The sequence below is a fragment of the Dreissena polymorpha genome, chromosome 8 (genome assembly GCF_020536995.1).
Source record: "Dreissena polymorpha isolate Duluth1 chromosome 8, UMN_Dpol_1.0, whole genome shotgun sequence".
In the NCBI taxonomy this organism is placed as follows: domain Eukaryota; kingdom Metazoa; phylum Mollusca; class Bivalvia; order Myida; family Dreissenidae; genus Dreissena; species Dreissena polymorpha.
In genome coordinates, this window is record NC_068362.1 from 86,621,539 (window position 1) to 86,644,725 (window position 23,187).

Genomic DNA, 23,187 nt, shown 5'->3' on the forward strand with positions numbered 1-23,187 from the left:
AAAATGAATACAAAATATTTAGATTCTTATACTTAATGGCTTTTAAACCAGAAGAGAACACGGAACTCTCTAGAAAGAGACAATACTTACGGAGCATGTATAGAATGCTTACGGAGTGATACAAAATGGTTTAGTGGAATGTAACCTACAGTCAAGACACCAATCAAGCTATTATATAAACATGGCAGCGCCGTTGAATATCGTGAGAAGCAAATGCCGATTGCAAATTTTACATCATTTTTGTCAAAATAAGCGATCATTTTATTGTTCTGGAATTTTAGTATGCATAAAACTGTGATAAGTATTTGCATGTGTGTGATAAACTCCGAATATATTTACTCAAGGTCCCCAAGGGCTAGTGTATTTCGGATATAAATTGTTCGGATTAAGTGTGCAGTTAAAAGGTTTCCGGACGTCCCCCCCCCCCCCCTCCCCCCCCCCCACCCAGACGTTTCCTCCCCAGACGTTTTCCCCCCATTTTAGTTATACTGCAGACGTTTCACCCCCAATAAATTAAACACGACATAGTTCTCATGCAGGGGTTTTTTTTACTAAGAAAGTGACGCCGATAATCGGCGTCTTCCCCTACCAGAATTTTTCCCCTAAAACTACCATTTCCCCTCCAAAAATATAATTTTTCACCAAAATATAATATTTTACCCTCAAAGAAATGTTTTTTTCTTTCTTTTGGGAAGTCGACACTTATCCTATTTGTACCATGTACAACGATCTCGCTCTCTCTCTCTCCCGACGAACACTCAAATCTGGGAATCCCAGTGATTCTATATATAGCTCTTAAATTACGTCATGGAAACCGGGCAACTAATCGTATTAATCATGTGACTATTTTACTGGATTCCGGTCTTGCGCGAGAAGGGTGATTCGTCAATTAATTACCGAAAACCAGTCGAGTTTTCATCCGGGTTATGTGAAAGCCAAGATGGGTATAAACGTTAAAACAGAAAAAAAAGTCTCACAATTGGCGTTCATACACGAACAAAATAAAACGTTCGGACTCGGAAAATATTAATTGCGTTGACGCATTTTTTAAGAATGAATCATCAAAAATCGTTGAAACCCAGCAGGATTCGGAGGTACATGTAATCAACATCGATTAATACTGTCGGATTATTGTGAAAGTGAAAGTAGACAATCGGCAGACTTTGACTTTAATATCATACTTGTTCATGTGTTTAAGAACAAAAAGGTCAGAGACATGTCTCTTTTTCTAAAAAAAAACCTGAAGTCTGTAGGCGAGTTATAGACATTGAAATGAACAGTTTTTATTTTTTCCCCAAATATGTCTTTTTCGCGCTCGATTTTCCCCTTTTACCCAGCGTCCAGCGTCTTCCCCTTTTTCTAAAAAAAACCCCTGTCATGAATACCATTACTGGGCTATTAAATCAAGCCAGGGCCCTTGCTTCACTTTGGGGGATTGGGGCTGGGGCCTTTAGAGTGGGGAATTTCGCATCGTTTTCGGCGAAACTGGGAATTTGAGAAGATCTTTTCACCAACCATTCAACCCTTAAAATTGCTATATTTTAATGTAATTTACATAAATATACATTTGATCAAAGATTAATAGCATGATAACTGCTGGCAACATAGGTGTAAAAGTAAAAGAAAAAAAAAATTGGAGGGGGAATTTTTTAGCTGAAATAAGGGAAAAAGTATACTATTAAAGGGGGGAATGGGGCCGAATTTCGAGGGCCCTGCAAGTAAGACCCTCCTGTTGAGATTTGGGTCTTCCTTCAGTTGATTAATTGATTAATTTACATTTATGACAATACTGATTATACAGAAGCTTTTTAAGGCATGTCATTCAGGGGTTGGCCCAGAGGGTGACTCGACTAGAATTTCACGGAAAGTCTGCAATTGTTGCTTTATTTTATGAGCTTTATTTTAAACACCAAATGCCTACTAGAACTATCCTTTAAACACAAATCACCTTATATAACTTTTAATAAAACCTTCAATCGCCTAATATCGCTTAAAACACCAATCACCTAAAACGAAATAACGAGATCTTTAAAATAACAATAATTGTCAATACAGTCAAACCTGAGAACAGCGGCCAGTCAAGGGAAATGACCAAAGTGACCGTTGTTCACAGGTGACAGTTGTTTTCAGATCACAATTTTTAGATGGTTGGTCAGTTGGTAGTATTGCTGCATCGTTGCCCCACCCAGTCGTTTGCAGTGTGAAACAAAGGCTCATTGCCGATAACTAAGCATAATAACATAATTAACTTACATTGATTAATTCAGAATAATGTCTTATAAATTGATTTTATTTCATATTGTTAAACTAAAGCAATCACTTTATCAACGCTTATATAATTGTTTATTCATGCATCTCGTTCATTCGTAAATAAAGCTTTCACGTGCCATTGACGTCGCGACCAAACAAGTCTAAAAAGTAGATTCTTGTCATAACGACAGTTCGTATTACATTAATTTGAATGTATTTTTAAATAAAGATTGTCGCGTGTCATTGACGTCACTTCCGAACAATTATAAAAGCGGATTCGCTGTTATAAACTGACAGTACGTTATATCTGTATTGTTCTAATTTTAAAGAAAAAAGAAGCCAAAATCTTGTTAAAAATATATAGTTTGTTATACAAGTTGCAATTCAGTGTACATTTTTCCTGAATAGACGATCACAAATCCTTTTATCGCCTTCTTATAACAACACTCGCCAGCTAAGTGTTGTTTTTAACACCTTATCAGCTATAAAGATTTATTGACTTCTTCACGCGCTCATGTTTTGTGGATATTAATGCAGCCTATAATTGCTACTTATACACATTGTCATTGTTATGTGCACCTGTTTTGTTTTTGTTCTTAATTTTTGCGACTCGAAATGACTGACGTGTGATCGTTGTTTTCAGTTCAAACATGTATTTTGGAGTGGAATATATTGGCCTTTGGCCGTTATGACTTTCGGAAAACAAACCTTCTCAACACCCTATTATTTGTTTTCTCGCAGCGGGCCGCTTTTATAATATCAAAGGCAATTACCGCTAACAGATGCTTTACAACAAAATAGACGGACAAGTGATGTTCTGTGTCTTTAATTTTCACGACTCGAGACAACTGACGCGTGACCGTTGTTTTCAGTTCAAAAATGAATTTCGGAGTGGAATATAGTGGCTGTTGGCCGTTATGGACAGGTGACCGTTATTCTCATGTGTAATATAGAGTGATTTTCGTCGGGAGAATCCAGACTAACCGTTGTCTGCAGGTGACCGTTAAAATCAGGTGGCCGTTTGGTCAGTTTCGACTGTATTTAAGTTTGGGCTGATGATGATTTTTATTTGTTGAACATTTTTTTTACTTTCTTGATTATTTATCATAAACAAGAGCACTGCATAACGGGTGCCAACGCTCGGCTGCGGATGCAGTTTTGAATAAATGAAAGCTTGTCAATTTTTTTTTTTTTAAAGGTCACAGTGACCTTAACCTTTAATATAGTTACCCAAAAATGGGTGTGGCGTGTAGAACTCATCAAGGTGCATCTACATATGAAGTTTCAAAGTTGTAGGTGGAAGCACTTTGATTTTAGAGCCAATGTTAAGGTTTTATCACGGCGGACGGCAGACGACGAGCTGGCTATGACAATACCTCGGGTTTTCTCCGAAAACATCCAAGCTAAAAAATATGTGTTTACTAATCAATATCCTAGATATCACTTATGGTACATGTACTTCATGTGATTTTTTTTGCAATCTGCTAAATCGATGTCTGTTTCATTAATGTTGTAAAAAAATTATGTTACCAAATTACCAAATTCGTGCGTTTCAATTGGTATATTTTAGCACATGCATTCAAACCATAATTGGCTCCACTGTAAATAGTAATTACTGAAAAAGTTTCATTGGCAAAGTTGTAAAATATTTTAAAATGTACACATCTGTCACCAGAAGTTTAATTGTTTTTGTATTTGTGTTAATAAACTATTACAAACCTGTCTGTTTTTGCAGAACAAAGGTCTTGTGTTGGGTGTGTATGAGCCTGAGACAAAGGATGGAGCGATTGATGTAACCAGTAGTCCATCAGCAGCACACTTCAATTCTCTGAGTGAAGGACAACTTGCCAAAGTTCTCCAGGTGTAAGTTGCAGGTTGTTTTTTTTTCACCAATTCAGGATTGGGGCAGGGGCCATTGAGATTGGTAAAATAGTGTTGTTGTGAATGAAATTGGCAAATGTATGTATTTTATTTTTGCTTTAAAATTGGGAATAAATGTGTTCAATATTATATTTACCAAGGTTCATCACATTTAGCTGCATAGGGGAATTAACTTAATTATGCATTTCATTGATTCTTTTGGGGGGTAAACATATAGGGAATTTTAGGCAATCATTTGAAACGATTATTAACTTTTTGACCATTGGAATAGGACCAACTTATGGCCCCAAATTTTAACCTAAAAAGCACTCTGAGTTGTCAAATGTAACTCTCTAACTTGATATACATGTATAGATTGTGCTCATCTGTCTGAAGGCCTATAAAACATTATACTCCCATTATCATCATTTAATGTTACTTTACTTTTTGCAAAGGCAATTTCAATGAATTCATGATAAAAGACAGATTTATTTTGTTGGTCTCGTATTGTATTTCAGACATGAATATGATTTGAAATAATTCTTTGCTAGTATTCTATGACTTTTCAAACAAATCACACTCATTTTTTAGTTTTAGATCAAATGTATTATCTTTTTTTATGCCCTTGAAGGTGGGCATATAGTGCACTGTCCGTTTGTCTGTCACACTTTTGCTTTTAGGTTTCGAAAAATGCTCGTAACTTCTATGTCGCTTCAGATGTAACCTTCATATTTGGTATGCATGTGTATATGGACCATACCCACAAAAATGTTGACCCCTTTGACCTTGACTTAAGGTCCGCATTTAGGTTATGAAAACTGCGTTTAGGTTTCGAACAAGTGTTTTTCAGGGGCATATGTCTTCCAATGGAGACAGCTCTTGTTTCACTTATAATTATATGTTAAATTCTTTAGAGCGTTTTGTTTTTTAAACCAAACAAACTTCAACACTCTTAAAAGTAATATAAAACAAACAATCTGCCAACAAAGCAGAACACAAACAAGGGTTTCATTATGTTGAAGTCGGCAGTTGATTTTCAAAACAGGGTGGACAATTTAAGTCTATATTTCCAAACACAGCCATTTTTATGCGCCCGTATAAAATACGGGACGTATTATGTGAAACCCCTTGGCGGGCGGGCGGGCGGCGGGCGGAAGGCATCACTTTGTCCGGACTCTAATTCAAATTGTATTCATCCGATCTTCACCAAACTTGGTCAGCAGTTGCATCTAGTTGATATCTAGGCCAAGTTCGAATATGGGTCATGCCGGGTCAAAAACTAGGTCATAGGGTCAATAAGTGCATTTTCAAAGGGGCCACTTTGTCCGGACTCTATTTCAAATTGTATTCATCCGATCTTCACCAAACTTGGTCAGCAGTTGCATCTAGTTGATATATAGGCCAAGTTCGAATATGGGTCATGCCGGGTCAAAAACTAGGTCATAGGGTCAATTAGTGCATTTTCAACGGCCCCACTTTGTCCGGACTCTAATTCAAATTGTATTCATCCGATCTTCACCAAACTTGGTCAGTAGTTGCATCTAGTTGATATCTAGGTCAAGTCCGAATATGGGTCATGCTGGGTCAAAAACTAGGTCAAAGGGTCAATTAGTGCATTTTACTTTGTCCGGACTCTAATTCAAATTGTATAAATCTTATCTTCACCAAACTTGGTCAGTAGTTGCATCTAGTTGATATCTAGGCCAAGTTCGAATATGGGTCATGCCAGGTAAAAAACTAGGTCATAGGGTCAATTAGTCCATTTTCAACAGCGCCACTTTGTCCGGACTCTTATTCAAATTGTATTCATCCGATCTTTACCAAACTTGGTCAGTAGTTGCATCTAGTTGATATCTAGGTCAAGTTCGAATATGGGTCATGTCGGGTCAAGAACTAGGTCATGGGGTCAATTAGTGCATTTTCAACGGCGCCACTTTGTCCGGACTCTAATTCAAATTGTATTCATCCGAAACTTTTAAACAACTTTTTATCCTGCGTCAAAGTGGTATGGGGGTATATTGCTTATTTCCAAAACAAATACATCAATCATCAGTGTATCATCTCCAATGGCACACGAATCGGGCGTATATTGCTCCGTCATGCGGCGCTCTTGTTAGCTCATCTATTTATTTATTTTTTTAATTATGAGCTATTGTCCTCACCTCGGTCTGGTTAAGTTTTGCGTTTAGGTCCACGTTTCTCATATAGTGTCAATGCTATTGTATTCAAACTTGGTACACTTACTTACGATCATAGATAGTGCTTTCATACTTGGAACACTCGCAAACTATCAAAAGGGGACAGTAAAGGACAAGTTGCATAACTCTGGTTGTCATTTTTACGTAATTATGGCCCTTTTTTGACTTGGTTATTTTGAATATATGGTTAAATTTTGTGTTTAGATGCACTTTACTATAATGGAGGCTATTGCTTTCAAACTTCAAATACTTTCATGCTATCATGAGGGTACTGTACCTGGCAAGTTGAATTTTACCTTGACCTTTGAATGACCTTGACTCTCAATGTCAAATTATTAAATTTTGCTAAAATTGCCATAACTTCTTTATTTATGTTTAGATTTGATTGATACTTTTACAAAACAACTCTTACCTGACATACCACAATAGCCTCAACCCAAACCATCCCCCAAGCCCCCTCCCTCCCGAATCCCGCCCCCATTATATTTTTTTAAAGATCATCTAATAAATGACCACCACACTCTTACATTATACTCCCACCCCCCCCCCCCAAACAAAAATTATTTTTTTAAACATGGTTAAAAAACACAAAAATTTATGTTTATTATTTTATTTTTGACCGTCCAACCATCCCACCCAAGAATTCCCCCCCCCCCCCCCAAAAAAAAAATAATTTTTTTTGCATTTTTGTAAGATAATGTAATAAATGACCACACACCCACACTATGCACCCCTCTCCACTCCACCCCTCCCTTCTTTGTGATTGAAATTGAGATAGGTCCCTCTACTTTTAAAAAGAAAAATAGATGAGCGGTCTGCACCCGCAAGGCGGTGCTCTTGTTTTTAAATATTTTGGTCACAATACTATAGCAAAACATCCTGGTCCTAATATAAAACTAGGCCTTTTCCAGCCGTACATAGGTACATAAAATGGACTCATTCCCAATGGGAAGTGATTTAAAAAAATCTCAATTCATTACAAAAATTCATTATTTGAAAAAGAAATCAAATAAGTGTCCAATTATTGTTTTATCTCTATTTTATTCAATGACATGTAACAAAATCTATAACTAAAATGAATATGTGTTTGTTCTATTAATTTGAATAATAATACAAAATTATATTTTTTAAAAAAATTACAAGTCAGTGAACTTTTAGAAAAAATCCCAATCCCCAAATTGCATGTTTTAAAAAATGACCAGGAAAAGGCCAGAAAATCTTGCAACATACATTGCAGTGCTGGAAGGGATTTGAAGGCTGGTTCCAGTCGAACACTGTTCAGTGTGATACCTGGCTACGATACGACCGCTATCTGCTGTCTTGGAAAGAAAGGGGCCAAGTTCAATGAGGCGGAACAGATTGAAGAGGGATGGGACAACATCAGGGCTGCAGTGGCTGGTATTTACTTTACAAATATGGGAAATAAAAAATATGCAAATATGATAATATATAATATCATATTAATTTCAATGCGGACCCATTTATCCGACATTATCCACAAATAAACGTTTTAAACATAATGTAATTGTTAAATTGCTTTGGTCTATATAAACCCAGTAAAATTCACACTGAAACAATACATTTATGACAATTATCGATATCGAAATCTGTATCAAATCGTTCAAGTTGTTTTGTTAATTACTGAATGGCATACGTTTTAAAAGGGGAATAATCCATATGAAAGAAATTGTTAATTGTAGGTCAAAGGCAGCCAATTCATTAAGAATTAACGTCGTTTAAACATGAGCCAGTTTACATTATTGTTAATGTAATACTTTTCGCGCAAATTTTTGACAAACGAGAGTAAATTAATCAAATTTTCATCGCAAATTGCTTGACGTCATTTCAAATGAGTTTTTCTCATTATGACTTTTGCCGAATTAGTACCAAAAGTCTCAGAACATGCCACATATATGCCATTGAAAAAGTGCCTGTTATGCACCTGGGAGGGGACAGGTGGTGTCTACCAAACTGGAGGCATCAATGAAAGCAGTTGTGTCCAGAAAAATTGTATTGGATAATGGTCATAATGTTTGTGGTAGTAATATCTCGATCAAGTATAGTAACCAATCAGATTGCATGAAGCACTAAAGAAAAACTGTTGTTTGAAAGGAGGTATTGAGCTGATATTGTGAGTGTGTAGCTTATCTTAAGATTGCACAATTATTTTAATTGAATAAGATTAATATGATGCATGTTGTATACTGTGTTTTATAGCATTGCCATGTTTCTTGTTGTCATTATTGTGCCCTACCGGTGAAACCGGTGGGGACTTATGGTTTGCACTCTGTGTGTCCGTGAGTTTGTCACACTTTTCTGGATCCTGTGATAACTTTTAAAGTTCTTCATATTTTTTCATGAAACTTTAAACATGGAAAGATTGCAATATGAAGTTTATGCACCACATTTCGTTTTGTTCCTACGTCAAGAATATTGGTTGCTATGGCAACAAATAGACAAGAAATATTGCTGAAAAAGGACGATCCTGCGATAACTTTTATAGTTCTTCATATTTTTTCATGAAACTTGAAACATGGATAATTGGCAATATGGAGATTTTGCACGTCATTTAATTTTGTTTTCTATGTCAAGAATTCTGGTTGCTATGGCAACAAATAGACTAGAAATACTGCTGAAAATGGTGGAGTTTCACTGGTAGTGGACCATAATTATTGCTTGACAATAGTCTTATAGGTTCTGAGCTCATTTACTTCATATAAAAAAAAACATACTATAATACATACCAACTACAATATAAACAATCGTATCGATAACAGTATACATATTTTATGTGGATAATCCAATTTGCAATGGGCGATATATGTTTAAGAAATTCGTGTACGATGCCATTTTCAGATGTTAAGCCTTAATTTTTTTTAAATTTCAATTGAATGCAATACGAATTTTTATTGCTAAAAAAAAAGTAATTGACCTGTTAACAATTGACAATGAAAGCAGTTGTGTCCAAAAAATTGTATTGGATGATCTGATCAAGTATAGTAACAAATACAGATTGCATAACCTATTGAGCTGATATTGTGAGTGGCTTATCAATTATTCAATTGATTGTAGACTTAATTTTGTCATTTGGACTTATGGTTTGCACTCTGTGTGTCCGTGAGTACAAAGTTTTTCAAGAAACTTTATGTTTTTCTTTGCCATCATTTCTTCTACAACTAAATACATTCGTAACATATATATTTTATGGGGACCTTTGAATGGGCATATTTGGTGACGATGATTTGATTTGCCTTAATCTTTTTAAATTAATCAATAAATTGCTAAAATAATTGACCTGTTGAAGTGTACCCTGTTGAAATAAAGTAACCTCCGGATCTCACATTGTAGACTTAATTTGTCATTTGTAACAACCCATAGGTAAAAGTCAAGATGTCGTATGACAATAAAGATTCAAAACATACATTGGCATTAAAGTTAAGATGTTTGGCAGAACTGGAATGTGTTTGGATTGCCCTTCACATGCACTCAATTATATGAGCCTGGTTTTGGGGAAAATGGGGTTAAAATATGTGCGTAAAATGGTGTTAATATATGTGCGTAAAATGGGGTTAATATATGTGCGTAAAATGGGGTTAATATATGTGCGTAAAATGGTCTTTCCAGATAAGCCTGTTCAGTTTGCAAACTTTAATCAGGGACAACATTTTCCAACTAAACTTTATTTCTGTTTAGGAGACATTTCCCTTAAGAGAAAAATTCCATAAAAGCAGAAAGTGTCGTTCCTGATAAGCCTGTGAGGACTCGATCTGGATCAACACATGCATTAAGCCCTGTTTTCCCAGAATAAGGCTTATATAATGTTGTGATTGCTTTTTAAAAGGTGGAGTGCGAGCCTTACGTTCCGTTGGGGAGGTCGAGCTGGAGGTTGATCCGTGTCTTATGGCTGAAGGTAACTTGTTTTTTTTATGCGTCGGTAAATATTACTTAAAATGGTTGCATGGTTAAATTTGTCAGAACAATCATAATTACTATTTGGTTTAAAAAGAGTTTTTAACAAGTAAGTCCATTCAACTGATTAATTAATGGTTTCAAAATATTATTAACATGGTATTTAATGTTCATGATAAGACAGTGATAAGATTTGTTATGGCCATTTCAGCAAATCTTTGAGCTGATTTAAATTTGTAAGGCCTTAACCTTATATATGTACTGAGGTAAATTTTAGTCTTCATGTACTTCTTTTCTTACAACTAAGTGGTACATCTTACCATCACATTAAACTCAACATGGGTAACAAAATGCGGCATATGACACAGAGTATGTGAATATTTTTCTGTTAATCTGGAATGGGGTAGACTTGCAATGATAAATATTCTTAAAAATCACTGTCTTCATTTAAAGTTGTCACCACTATCAAGAAAAAAGCACCCCGTCTGTGTGTTGTATTTTTTTTTAATGATGGGATTGAGGGGGGGGGGGCTCTAATAATTTCCCTGAATTCAATAACAACCTGTCAGGCATTTTACTGAAATCGCTATTACAATGGATTTAAATAATTTCCCTGTATTCACTATTAGGTTTAAATCACTGTCTCTATGTGATTGTTTCAATGCCTGCGTAGTGGTTTCGTGAATGAATTACATCCAGGCACTTAAGTGGAAAAAAATAATTGACAGTTATGTGGTCAAAAATTCCAGACATAACTATATAATGATCTTGAATACATGTGTAATACATGTAGTGTCAACACTCAGTGACACTACACACCCTGTTTGGTTTAAACATATTTAAAGCCTAAAGCTGATTGAAATGCACTTGAGTCCATTTTTGGGGTAAAACCAGTACTTATCGTCCTTGCTGAGGATGTAAAGAACGCTCCAAATGTTTTGATTGAACCCTTGACCTCCAGGTGGCTATGCAGACACCATATCCAGTACACCATCACGACTTCTGTCTTCATCATCTTGATTACATTTGTTACAGTACATGTATCAACAGTCTGAGATGCTATGTACACACATTTTGTGTCTGTGTGCTACAGCAAGGATAGAAACTAGCTTTTTACAATTGGTACGGGCAACCATCTTTAGTATTTTGCTTGCCCAGCTAAAGAGTAACGAGCCTTTAATCATGTACACTTTTGTGATGATTATCTTACTCTTTCCTTACATACAACAATAGATAATGCAACAGCAAAATGTTCAAAATCTACTCTCAATGCTTAAAAGCAACCACAAATATGTATCCCTTGACAGCTGCTGCAGAGGGTGGGTATCTGGCCCTGTTTGAGTATGTCTGTGTGTTACAGCTGCTGCAGATGGTGGGTACCTGGCCCTGTTTGAGTATGTCTGTGTGTTACAGCTGCTGCAGATGATGGGTACCTGGCCCTGTTTGAGTATGTCTGTGTGTTACAGCTGCTGCAGATGGTGGGTACCTGGCCCTGTTTGAGTATGTCTGTGTGTTACAGCTGCTGCAGATGGTGGGTACCTGGCCCTGTTTGAGTATGTCTGTGTGTTACAGCTGCTGCAGAGGGTGGGTACCTGGGCCTGTTTGAATATGTCTGTGTGTTACAGCTGCTGCAGAAGGTGGGTACCAGGCACTGTTTGAATATGTCTGTGTGTTACAGCTGCTGCAGAAGGTGGGTACCAGACCCTGTTTGAAAATCTCTGTGTGTTACAGCTGCTGCAGAGGGTGGGTACCTGGCCCTGTTTGAGTATGACGAGCTTAAGGATCCTGAAAAGAGGAAGAAACCTGTTAACCTGACCTGCCTCACGTCTCACGTGGGATCGTCGGAAGTTGGATCAGTGTATGTGTGGTGTAGTATCATAGCAATCATCAGGGGCTATAGTTTTTAACACATTTGGTTAAAGAAATCTATATTTGGCTAAATTATTTCTCCGTAAAATAGCCAGAATGACAAGATTTTTGCAAGAGTGAGGTACATTTGGCTATAGAAAACTTTGGGCCATGGGAAGCCCTGAGATGTAATGCATAATATTATTTTACTTCAACAAGTTTTCTTTCATGCTGATGCTACTAAAGTTTCAACTTTGAATTATTGAAGGAAAGGAAAGCTATTTTGTCCCTGTATTGTCCGAAATGTCAACTTGCAAGCTATGTTTAAATTTAAGGTATTCATATAAAGGGCAATGTGGGGAAAAATGCAAGTATTTTTTATTTTCACCAGAGGTTTGATGTTCAGGTGACTGAATAAAAATATATAATATTTAATATTGTAATTTCAAAAAAAGAAAATAAGATATTCTCAGTAAATTTGGTATAAACATTAATATATATATGTGCTTTTTCACAGGCCAGTCTGGAGCTAACATGTCTGCTTTAAAGTCACATAAAGTTTGGGCTCATTAGTGGACAAGGTAGCTCCTGGCAAACATATTAGCTGGTCTGGAGCTACTCTGGCCTCATATTTCAGACCCATTTCTGCACAAACCAGCTGATCGTCTATAGACATATTTTAACATGAAAATTGCAGGCCTTAATATACCAGTGTCTTAAATGGCATACACATTTATACCCCTTAACTAATAAGTAATCTTAGCAGAACAAATAGAAAATCAAAGAACTTCATTTAGTGAAATAAGTTCAAATCAGGAAGAACCAATATACTTGTATACAGCTATTCTAAAAAAACACATTAGCATTAAATGGCATGCCATTGTGTGGCTTATAAAATCAACAACATTTTCCAGTGATAGGATCAAGGCGTTGTGGGCGAGGGGCAAGGCGAAGGCGGAGGGTCAGAACTTTGCGAGGCATCTGATGGAGATGCCGTCCAACAAGCTCACCCCTCGACTGTTTGCGGAAAAAGTCCAGGAGAAGTTCTCAGGAAGGCAGAATGTCAAGGTTGTTGTCAGGTGAGGATGGAGCTATTCAATATTACAGTTTAATACGTTTTTGTTGCAAAGATGTCTCACTAAATTGTACTTTTGAAAATCTACTATTTAAGTTTGAGAAGAGGGAAAAAATGTAAAGCGCCTCTGAAGGCACTAACGGTATGAAAACGGCGCTACATAAATGTGGTAAAAAAAAAAGATGAAATGATAAGCTGTGGAGAATGCGTTAAAATGTAATGATGTTCAATTATTCTAATTGCTTTAATACATGTCTGTAACAAATGATTTCTGACAAATGCAGTCATGGTAATCAATAGCTTAGGGTAATTCAAGGGCGAGAAGATACATTTATATGTTAAACCATAAGCAGTCCGCACTGTCTAATCAGTGAGAACACTTTGAACCTAAAATGAATTTTCAGTTAGAATAAACCTCTTTTGAACCAAAATGTCCATTAAAGTGAAAAGTGCTGTCACTAATAAGCCTGTGAAGAGTGCACAGGCTTATATGGAATATTTCCCCAAATGCTGATGAAATCCTCACATTTCCAACAAATAAATTAATATTTACATGTACCTCAGTGGCAAGAAATAGATTGAGGGTAAAACACATTCATATAATTAGTGGGTGAAATGCATGCACATAGATTGAGGGTGGAATACATTCATGTAAATTGAGGGTGAAATACATTAATATTAAAAGAGGGTGAAATACATTCATGTTAACTAGGGTGTAATACATTTATATTTATTTAGGGTGAAATACATTCGTGTAAATTAAAGGTGAAAAACAGTCATATTAATCTAGGATGAAGTTCATTTATATAAATTGAGGGTGAAACACATTGATATAAATTAAGGGTGACATACATTCATATTAATTAAAATGATATTATGGGCATCTAACAGTTTATAGGTGTCTATCGCAACCATTATATATCGCAATCATTGTTTATGTTTGGTGTTTTCACTTCATATACACTTTATATACATGTATTTGTTAATGCAGTATTAACATACTAAAACAATATCCCGGAAAGAGAAAAATATGCATTTGAAGATCAACTGTACTTTCGTTTGACAACTGATCATGCATGTATGATGTGATACTAAATTTAGTTTTAGTGCAGATTCGTTCATACGACACAAAGACACAATTTTGTTTTACGGATCATTTCGGCTTACAGGACTCACCAGTCACGTAAAATATCGAATATAAAATATATTTTTATAAAAAACTGGTAGCAAGATGTGTTGCAGATAGTTGGTCAGTAACCACGTTTTAACTAACTCTTTTGACCTGTTAATTCCTTCAGCTCAATTCAACAGTGAAAAATGCTCATAATATCACTTTAAGGGTGAAAAAAAAACAATTATATAAATTGATAGCGAACTTTATTCATATAAATTGAGGATGCAATACATTCATGTAAATTGAGGCTCAAATACATTGATATAAATGTTTACATTAGGGACAAGAAGTGGATTGAAGGTGAGAAGATGAACTCGTTCCTTGCCGTGGCCCAGGGGTCAAACGAGCCTCCATACTTCCTGGAGGTCGTCTACAAACATCCCCACTGCAAGATGGACAAACCTCTTGCTCTTGTCGGCAAGGGGATCACCTTCGACAGGTATGGTGTAATTTATTTTTCAAGTACTACAATTTTTAAAGGAGATGTTCTGATTGTCCCACATTCAGAAATCCATTATACGCCCCTCATTGTATGTGTGGAGAGGGGTACAAAGGGTAAAACTATGATTCAGCCCTCAAATTACACTCCACACAAGTATAAGACAAACATGTATGCATTATTAGAATAATGAAAGTATTAAAATAATCAGAACTATGCCATGTAAATCCTAACCCAGTCTTTTAAAAAATCTTCTAAACAAAATTAATCTCAATTAATGGCAACAAAAGATGAGATTTTTTAGCAGTATGCTACAAAAACAAACAGCATAAGAAACATTTTATGAACATGAAAAGAATTACTGACATAAACAAATAAAAGAGGTTGGATAGTAGACATTATACAGTGAACATCGCTATAAAGATATCCTGTGGGACTTATGAAAAGTAGTCTTAATAGTGAGGTGGTCTTAATGCTGAGTTCTAATGAATTTTGATGGACAGATAATACAATTTGTAAATATCTCCCCCAGCGTTGGTATCTCATAAAATAGTATCTCCCCCAGCAGTGGTATCTCATAAAAAATAACTCCCCCAGCAGTGGTATCTCATTAGAAAGTATCTTCCCTAGCGGTTGTATCTCATAAGAAAGTATCTCCCCCAGCAGTGGTATGTCATAAAAAAGTAGCTGGCCCAGCAGTGGTATCTCATAAGAAAGTAGCTGCCCCAGCAGTGGTATCTCATAAGAAAGTAGCTGCCCCAGCGTTGGTATCTCATAAGAAAGTAGCTGCCCCAGCAGTGGTATCTCATAAGAAAGTAGCTGCCCCAGCGGTGGTATCTCATAAGAAAGTAGCTGCCTTAGCGGTGGTTTCTCATATGAAAGTAGCTGCTCCAGCGGTGGTATCTCATAAGAAAGAAGCTGCCCCAGCGGTGGTTTCTCATAAAAAAGTATCTCCACCAGTGGTGGTATCTCATAAGAAAATATCTCCACCAGTTGTGGTATCTCATAAAAAGTATCTCCCCCAGTCAGTGGTGGTATCTCATAAAATAGTATCTCCCCTAGAGGTGGTTAAATGGTAAAATTTGTGTTGTTATGGTTTCGCTTACAAATGCTTCAAAATTTAGAATAAAATTGTTTTCATTTGAAACGTTTCACAATATAAATACTTTTTTCCATTGGGAATGGCACCCAATAGTGGCCTCAAATTTGAACAAACAAAAGACTGGGTATTTAAAAGAAAATATCTCTAACAGTGATGGTATCTAAAACAGTGGTGGTTTCAGTGTTTTTAGCTAACTTGAGCCTTTTGTCCGTCCTGCGTTGTGTGTTGTGCTAGGTCAACATAGTTAAACCTTGTCAACACTCGAGAGGCCACATTTACTTTCTGATCTTCATGAAACTTGGACGGAATACTTGTCTCAATGATATATCGAAGGAGTTATAAAATTGTTCTGGTTTGTTGGGGGCGGGGCATTTTTATGCCCCAGAAGGTGGGCATATAGTGATCCCGTTTCCGTGCGTCTGTCTGTCCGTCTGCCTGTCTGTCCGTGACACTTAGAGTTTAGGTTTCGAAAAATGCTCATAACTTCTTAATCTATGTCCCTTCAGATGTAACCTTCATATTTGGTATGCATGTGTATATGGGCAACGCCTTTCCATACGCACACAAATTTTGACCCCTTTCTCCTTGACCTTGAACTAAGGGTCTGCGTTTAGGTTTTGAAATCTGCATTTAGGTTTTGTAAAAGTGTTTTTCGTGGGCATATGTCATCCTATGGTGACAGCTCTTGTTCCTAATATGGCTATTGTTAAACCTTGTAAACACTTTAGAAATCACATTTATTGTGGGATCTTCATGAAACTTGTTCAGAAAATTTATATATAGTTCTAATTATATCTGGAATGAGTTTGAAAATTGTTCTGTTCTGTTGAAAAGCATGACCCCCGGGGCATTTTTCTCCTATATGGTGATAGTAAAACCTTGTAAACACTTTAAAAAACATATTTTTAATTCAATCTGCATGACCTTGGTTAAAAGACATATTTATAATTCAATCTTCATGACACTTGGTCAGAACATTTGTTCTAATGATATCATGGGCTGCACAGAACATGTCAGTAACAAGTTCCTTTGTATCTCAGGTGAGCAGCTTTGGGCCTCTTGTTTTTCACCATTTTTAGGATGGGGTCAGGACCCTTTAAATTGGGGAAAATCACGACGTTATGACTTAAATTAGAAAATTGGTGTTGATGTTTTTTTATAACAAATACTTTAAAATTGGGCATTAATTTTTTCAATATAATATTTATATTAAGTAGGGTTCTAACAAAAGAGCTAGATTGGGAAATCTTCAATTGGGAATTTTAGGCAGTCATTTGGCAAATTACATACCTTTTGACATTATGAATGGATTCAATTAATGGCCCTGACCTTGACACACACAAAAAACACACTGGGTATCTCATAAAAAACCTCCCACAGAGGTGGTATCTAAAAAAAAATTATCTTTCCCAGTGGTGGTATCTCTATCAAGCCATCGGCCAATATGGACCTAATGAGGGCCGACATGGGCGGGGGAGCCTGTATCCTGGGATCCATCCTTGCAGCGGACAACATGGAACTAAACACGTACCTGCACGGTGAGTACATGGAGATAAATGGGGAACAGTTTAAGTATAAGAAAATAAACAGTTATATGTTCCATAATTCCGCTGTTTAACAAACTTTATAATAGAATTTTTTCTTTTGCCTTGGCAAAACATATACCTGCAATATTTATGGGGAGAGTTTTAGTTGAAAAAAATTACAGAGTATGTGTACCATAATTAAACTTCATACTACTGATCAATCCCAGGGATTTATAATGGTGACAGCATAAAATATAAATTGCACTCTTTGAAAACCAGGTTTAATTTGTGCTCTTAAAGCGTTGTAACACATCAGGCATGGCAATATGCATGTAGTATGAATGTTTATTTATATCAAACTTTCTTTTAAACAAAAAATTCCATAAAAGTGTAAAGTAACATCGCTTATTGGCTTGTTTGGATTGCACAAGCTTATCTGATACAACACGTTACGCAAATCTATAAAGCCCAGTTTTCCCAAAGAGCAGCGTATATATTTCAATTTCAGTCCATAACCTCCTTCTGTATCTCATTTAGCTTTCATTCCAATGACCGATAACATGCCAAGCGGCCATGCAATCAAGCCTGGTGACGTGGTCACTGCGCGCAGCGGCAAGACCATTCAGATCGACAACACGGACGCGGAGGGGCGGCTGATCCTCGCTGATGCGCTCAACTACGCAGAGACTGTGAACCCCCTGCTAATCCTTGACATGGCCACCCTGACTGGTTTGTGATTGTTATCTTTAGGTTTGCTAGTCTATATTGGTAAATGCTGAGTGATATTCTATTGCCTTAAATATGCTCAGGCCTTTTTAGCTCACCTGATTGCTCAGGTGAGCTTTTGTGACTGTTTTTTGTCCGTCGTCCTTTCGTTAGCATTTGTTCGTAAACACTCTAGAGGCCACATTTATTGTCCGATCTTCATTAAACTTGGTCAGAAGCTTCATCCCAATGAAATCTCGGTCGAGTTCGAAACTGGGTCGTGCCGGGTCAAAAACTAGGTCACTAGGTCAAAAAAAAAGAAAAAACTTGTAAACACTGTAGAAGTCACATTTCATGCCCAATCTTCATGTAACTTTGTCAAAATGTTTGTCTTAATGATATGTTGGTTGAGTTCAAAAGTGGTTCCGGTCCGTTGAAAAACATAACCGCCAGTGGGCGGGCAGTTTTCCATATTTGGCTATAGGGAAACCTTGTATACACTCTGGAAGTCACAATTTCTGCCCAATCATCATGAAAGTTGGTCAAAACAATGGTTTTATTGATTTCTCGGACGAGTTCGAAAATGGTCCAGATCGGTGAAAAAACATGGCCGCCAGTGGAATGGGCATTTTTCTCAATATGTTTATAGTGAAAACATGTGAACACTCTAGAAGACACATTTTTGGCTCAATTTTCATGAAATTTTGTCAGAACTTTTGTTTCCTAGATACGTGAGTTAAGTTTTAAAATGGTTCTGGTCCGTTGAAAAACATGGTTGCCAGGGGGAGTTTTCCCTATATTTAGATAGTAAAAAAGCTTGTGAACACTCTAGAAGTCACATTTTTTGCACAATCATCATGAAACTTGGTGAAAAGATTGGTTTAATATATATCTCAGATGAGTTTGCAAATGGTCCCGATGGGTCAATAAACATGGCTGCCAGGGGGGTGGGGCAGTTCTCCTTATGTGACTATATAGAGAGAAACCTTGTGATCGAACACTATAGAAGTCACATATTTTGCCTAATCATCGTGAAACTTAGTCAATACATTGATTTTATTGATTTCTTGGACAAGTTGTGATTGCTCAGGTGAGGTTTTAGGATTGGTCTTTGTACGCTGTCCGTCCGTCCACATTTGGTTTGTAAACACTCTAGCATTCACATTTCTCAAGCATTCTTTATCAAAGTTGCTGAAAGATCTCAGTCAAGTTTGATTATGAGCAAAATCACATAATTAATGCCATAATTATTGCCCTTAGATCGTCCAAATTTTCATTATATTATACAAAATCCTTGTAAGCAAAGTTTGATGTTTGGTAAGGGGGGTCAACTCAAAATATAGGTCACCATTTCAAATCTTACAAAAACAAAAACACTCCTTACGCCAGAGTTTTGGTTCAATAATCATGAAACTTGACCAGGATGTTTGTCTGGTCAATATCTAGGTCAAATTTGACATTAGGTAAAGATTGAATGAACCAACTTCTCTCAGGTGAGCGAACTAGGGCCATCTTGGCCCTCTTGTTTCTTGTATCTGTGGGTCTGTGAAATGGGCCTATTCCCAAAGCAAAATCACAATGTGAAAAAAATCCCAATTTAAAAAAATCATATAAGTGTTAAATGATTTTGTTATCTAAATTTTATTTCAATAGCATCCAACAAAAAATATCACTATAATGTATCGGTATATGATGCTTTTATTATACTTTGAATAATTAAAAGAGTTATATTAAATTTTCACATGGCCACCATGACTAGTTTGTGATTGTATTTTATTTATTTGTGTGGTCTTCAAGAGCAATCAAAAAGATGATTCAGATGCATGTACATACATGCATACTGGCATTATGCCGGTATATGTTTTAAATATCTTTCTTTGTTAATGCTCTAGTTTTGTGACATCTATTTGATGATATTCTTTTAAAAGGAATAGCATGGTAACGAAATGGAATGTAAACCATCAAAAATAGACAGAGAGATGAAAAGAATGATCAGTTTTTAATATCAGATATTTCATTAATGATAGAATTTCTGATTCTCCTAGGAAAATATACAGTATCCCACTAACCAGTAGTTTCTAAGTGTGTTTGACAATATTAGGCCAAATAGAGTTGGGCCTTGCTCAGGGAAAACTGGGTTTAACCCTTTCAGCGCTGGAACCGAATTCTAAAGGCCTTTGCAAACAGTTTGGATCCAGATGAGACGCCACAGAATGTGGCGTCTGATCAGGATCCAAACTGTTTGCTATTCTGATAGTATTCTTTGAAAAAAATCGAAGAAAATGCTAATTTAAGAAATCCAGCAGACAACATTTTAGCAGACGACAAATTTCCCAGCATGCAAAGGGTTAATGCATATGTGTTAAATGTGTCATCCCAGGTTAACCTTTGCAGTCTGCAAAGGCTAATCAGGGACGCCACTTTTGGCCAACCTAGGCCCATATTCACCAAACAATTCTTAGACTTAAGTCTAAGAATAAAGAAAATTCTTTAAATTAGAATATTCAAGAATTTGTTTAATTTTGAGTCAACCACTGCAGTAAACATCTCTATCTATATTATTCTTCATATAGAACATTTTGTTAATGACATAATCACCAGTGGAGGCCTGTATATATTCAAAAACTGAACACATATTTCTTGGTTCTAAGTCTATTCTTTATTCTTAAGTCTAAGAATCGGTTGGTGAATACGGGCCCTGGACTTTCTCCACAAAGAGAATTTCTTTTAACAAAAAAATACAAGAAAAACGTAAAAGTTTTGCCCCTGATTAGCCTGTGCAGTGCAATATACCGGTAGTTTGTCTTTCTGATCCTAAACAGCACTTTTTGTAAAAAGAGATTTGATTTTAGAAAAAATGCAACACAAGTAGAAATGTGTATTCCCATATTAGACTATGTCGACTGCACAGGCTAATCTGTGAAGGCACTTTACCCACATGCATTGAACCCTGTTTTTCCCAAATTGAGGCTCATCTATAATAGGTTTCTATTCAATGCCAGTGTTTCAATTACAGGAGCTATAGATGTAGCCCTGGGTGCAGCAGTGACTGGAGTGTATGCCACCAATACTGACACATTCAACATCCTTCAGAAGGTATGTATGCAGGGTACCGACACAATCAACATCCTGCAAAAGGTATGTATGCAGGGTACCAACACATTTAACATCCTGCAAAAGGTATGTATGCAGGGTACCAACACTTTAAACATCCTGCAGAAGGTATGTATGCAGGGTACTGACACATTCAACATCCTGCAAAAGGTATGTATGCAGGGTACCAACACATTTAACATCCTGCAGAAGGTATGTATGCAGGGTACCAACACATTTAACATCCTGCAGAAGGTTCTTATGCAGCAGTACTGACACATTTAACATTCTGCATAAGGTATGTATGCAGGGTACCGACACATTTAACATCGTGCAGTAGGTATGTATGCAGGGCTTTCAGTATGTATGAAGCTTAGTCATTATCATTTCAGACAAGTAATTTTCATAGAAACGTAACCGTTTCAGGTTGAGGGGAATGCAGGTTTTTTACAATCAACAATTGCTACACCTGCGGAACACAACAACCATGAATTGTTCCATTTATTATATATCAGCTTCAGTGGTGTACCTAAAAATGCTAATCGCCCTGTAGGAATAGTGATATCATATTCCGAATTTCCCTTGAGTAGTCTGTACCTCCCCTCACAAAAACATGTGATTGTTAGTAAATCAACATTACACGTTAAGTTAACTTGTTTGCTTACTAGTTCATCATTTCCTACTGTTCCAAGTAAATTTAGTTTGATTATTAGTATTATTACGTAATATCATACAGCACAAGAAACAAAATGCCTAAACAAGAAAGTGCAGACAATATTTTTGACAAAATGATTTGCATTGTTATTTTATGTTGGACATGAAGTACCTGTTTGCATACATGTATTGGGTATCAGTACAATTTTTTCTTTATGCCCCCGGATCGAATGATCGGGGGCATATTGTTTTTAGCCTGTCTGTCTGTCTGTCATTCTGTCCCAAAACTTTAACCTTACAGTAAAGTTTTTTAATATTGAAGATAGCAACTTGATATTTGGCATGCATTTGTATCTCATGAAGCTGCACATCTCGAGTGGTGAAAGGTCAAGGTCATCATTCAAGGTCAAAAGTAAAAAAACACAATCCAAGGGAAGTTATAAGCTTTAAAAGGGAGATAATTTATAAACCTGTCAAATGATATATTGAAATTTTATTTCAAAGCGGCGCAATAGGGGGCATTGTGTTTCTGACAAACACATCTTTTGTTATCTAAAGCAATCGTCTGCCATTCTTGTTTGTTGGGGATGGGGGTTTTTTCTTCGGGGGGGGGGGGGATGTATATGGCAATAGACTTATTTTATATGGCAATAGACTTATTTTAACATGAGGTGCTTCGGGCCGGTGGACCATATTTTGTTATGTATACCTTCTCGAACTGAAGAAAAAAAGCTAGTATTTATGTGACCTCATTTAATTATCTCCCGCCATAGGCAGAGGGATATTGTTTTGGCGTTGTCCGTCCTTCCGGAGCTATATCTTGGAAGTGCTTTGACGGATTTCATTGAAACTTGGTATGAGTATATATATGGATAAGAGAATGATGCACGCGCCAAATGGTATTGCATACCATGTGTTAATAACAGAGTTATGGACCTTCGTATCTTGAAAAAATGCTTTTTTTTTGTGTCCGGAGCCATATCTTGAAAGTGCTTTGGCGGATTTCATTGAAACTTGGTATGGGTATATATATCAATAAGAGGATGATGCAAGCCAAATGGCATTGTACACCATCTGTTAATAACGGAGTTATGGCCCTTTCTATCTTGAAAAAATGCTTATTTGAGTGTCAAATCAAATATAACACTTTTGTGTCCAGAAGCATATTGGCGGGGGATATCAATTCAATTTGCTTGTTTTTATGCTCCCCCAAAATTTATTTTTGGAGGAGCATATAGTCACCGCTTTGTCGGTCCGTGTGTCTGTCCGTCCGTGCACAATTTTTGTCCAGGCTATTTCTCAGCAATTAATGACCGGAATTCAATTAAACTTTATGGGAAGCTTCACTACCAAG

The 23,187-nt window shown here is 36.5% G+C and overlaps 1 protein-coding gene across 4 annotated transcripts in view; it reads left to right on the plus strand.

The window, feature by feature from the left end:
* LOC127840917 (cytosol aminopeptidase-like) overlaps nucleotides 1-23,187 on the plus strand; it is a 47,251-nt gene that overhangs the window by 13,233 nt on the left and 10,831 nt on the right. For 2 of the 4 annotated variants that reach the window (XM_052369382.1, XM_052369380.1), the window contains exons 2-10: nucleotides 3,986-4,113; nucleotides 7,546-7,706; nucleotides 10,150-10,218; nucleotides 11,949-12,075; nucleotides 12,980-13,144; nucleotides 14,595-14,753; nucleotides 17,269-17,393; nucleotides 17,919-18,110; nucleotides 21,103-21,182. In XM_052369382.1, coding sequence (XP_052225342.1) covers nucleotides 3,986-4,113; nucleotides 7,546-7,706; nucleotides 10,150-10,218; nucleotides 11,949-12,075; nucleotides 12,980-13,144; nucleotides 14,595-14,753; nucleotides 17,269-17,393; nucleotides 17,919-18,110; nucleotides 21,103-21,182 — 1,206 coding nt within the window. Of the gene's footprint in view, nucleotides 1-48; nucleotides 281-3,985; nucleotides 4,114-7,545; nucleotides 7,707-10,149; nucleotides 10,219-11,948; nucleotides 12,076-12,979; nucleotides 13,145-14,594; nucleotides 14,754-17,268; nucleotides 17,394-17,918; nucleotides 18,111-21,102; nucleotides 21,183-23,187 lie in introns of those variants that run through there. The other 2 variants (XM_052369381.1, XM_052369379.1) reach the window with 2 other exon arrangements.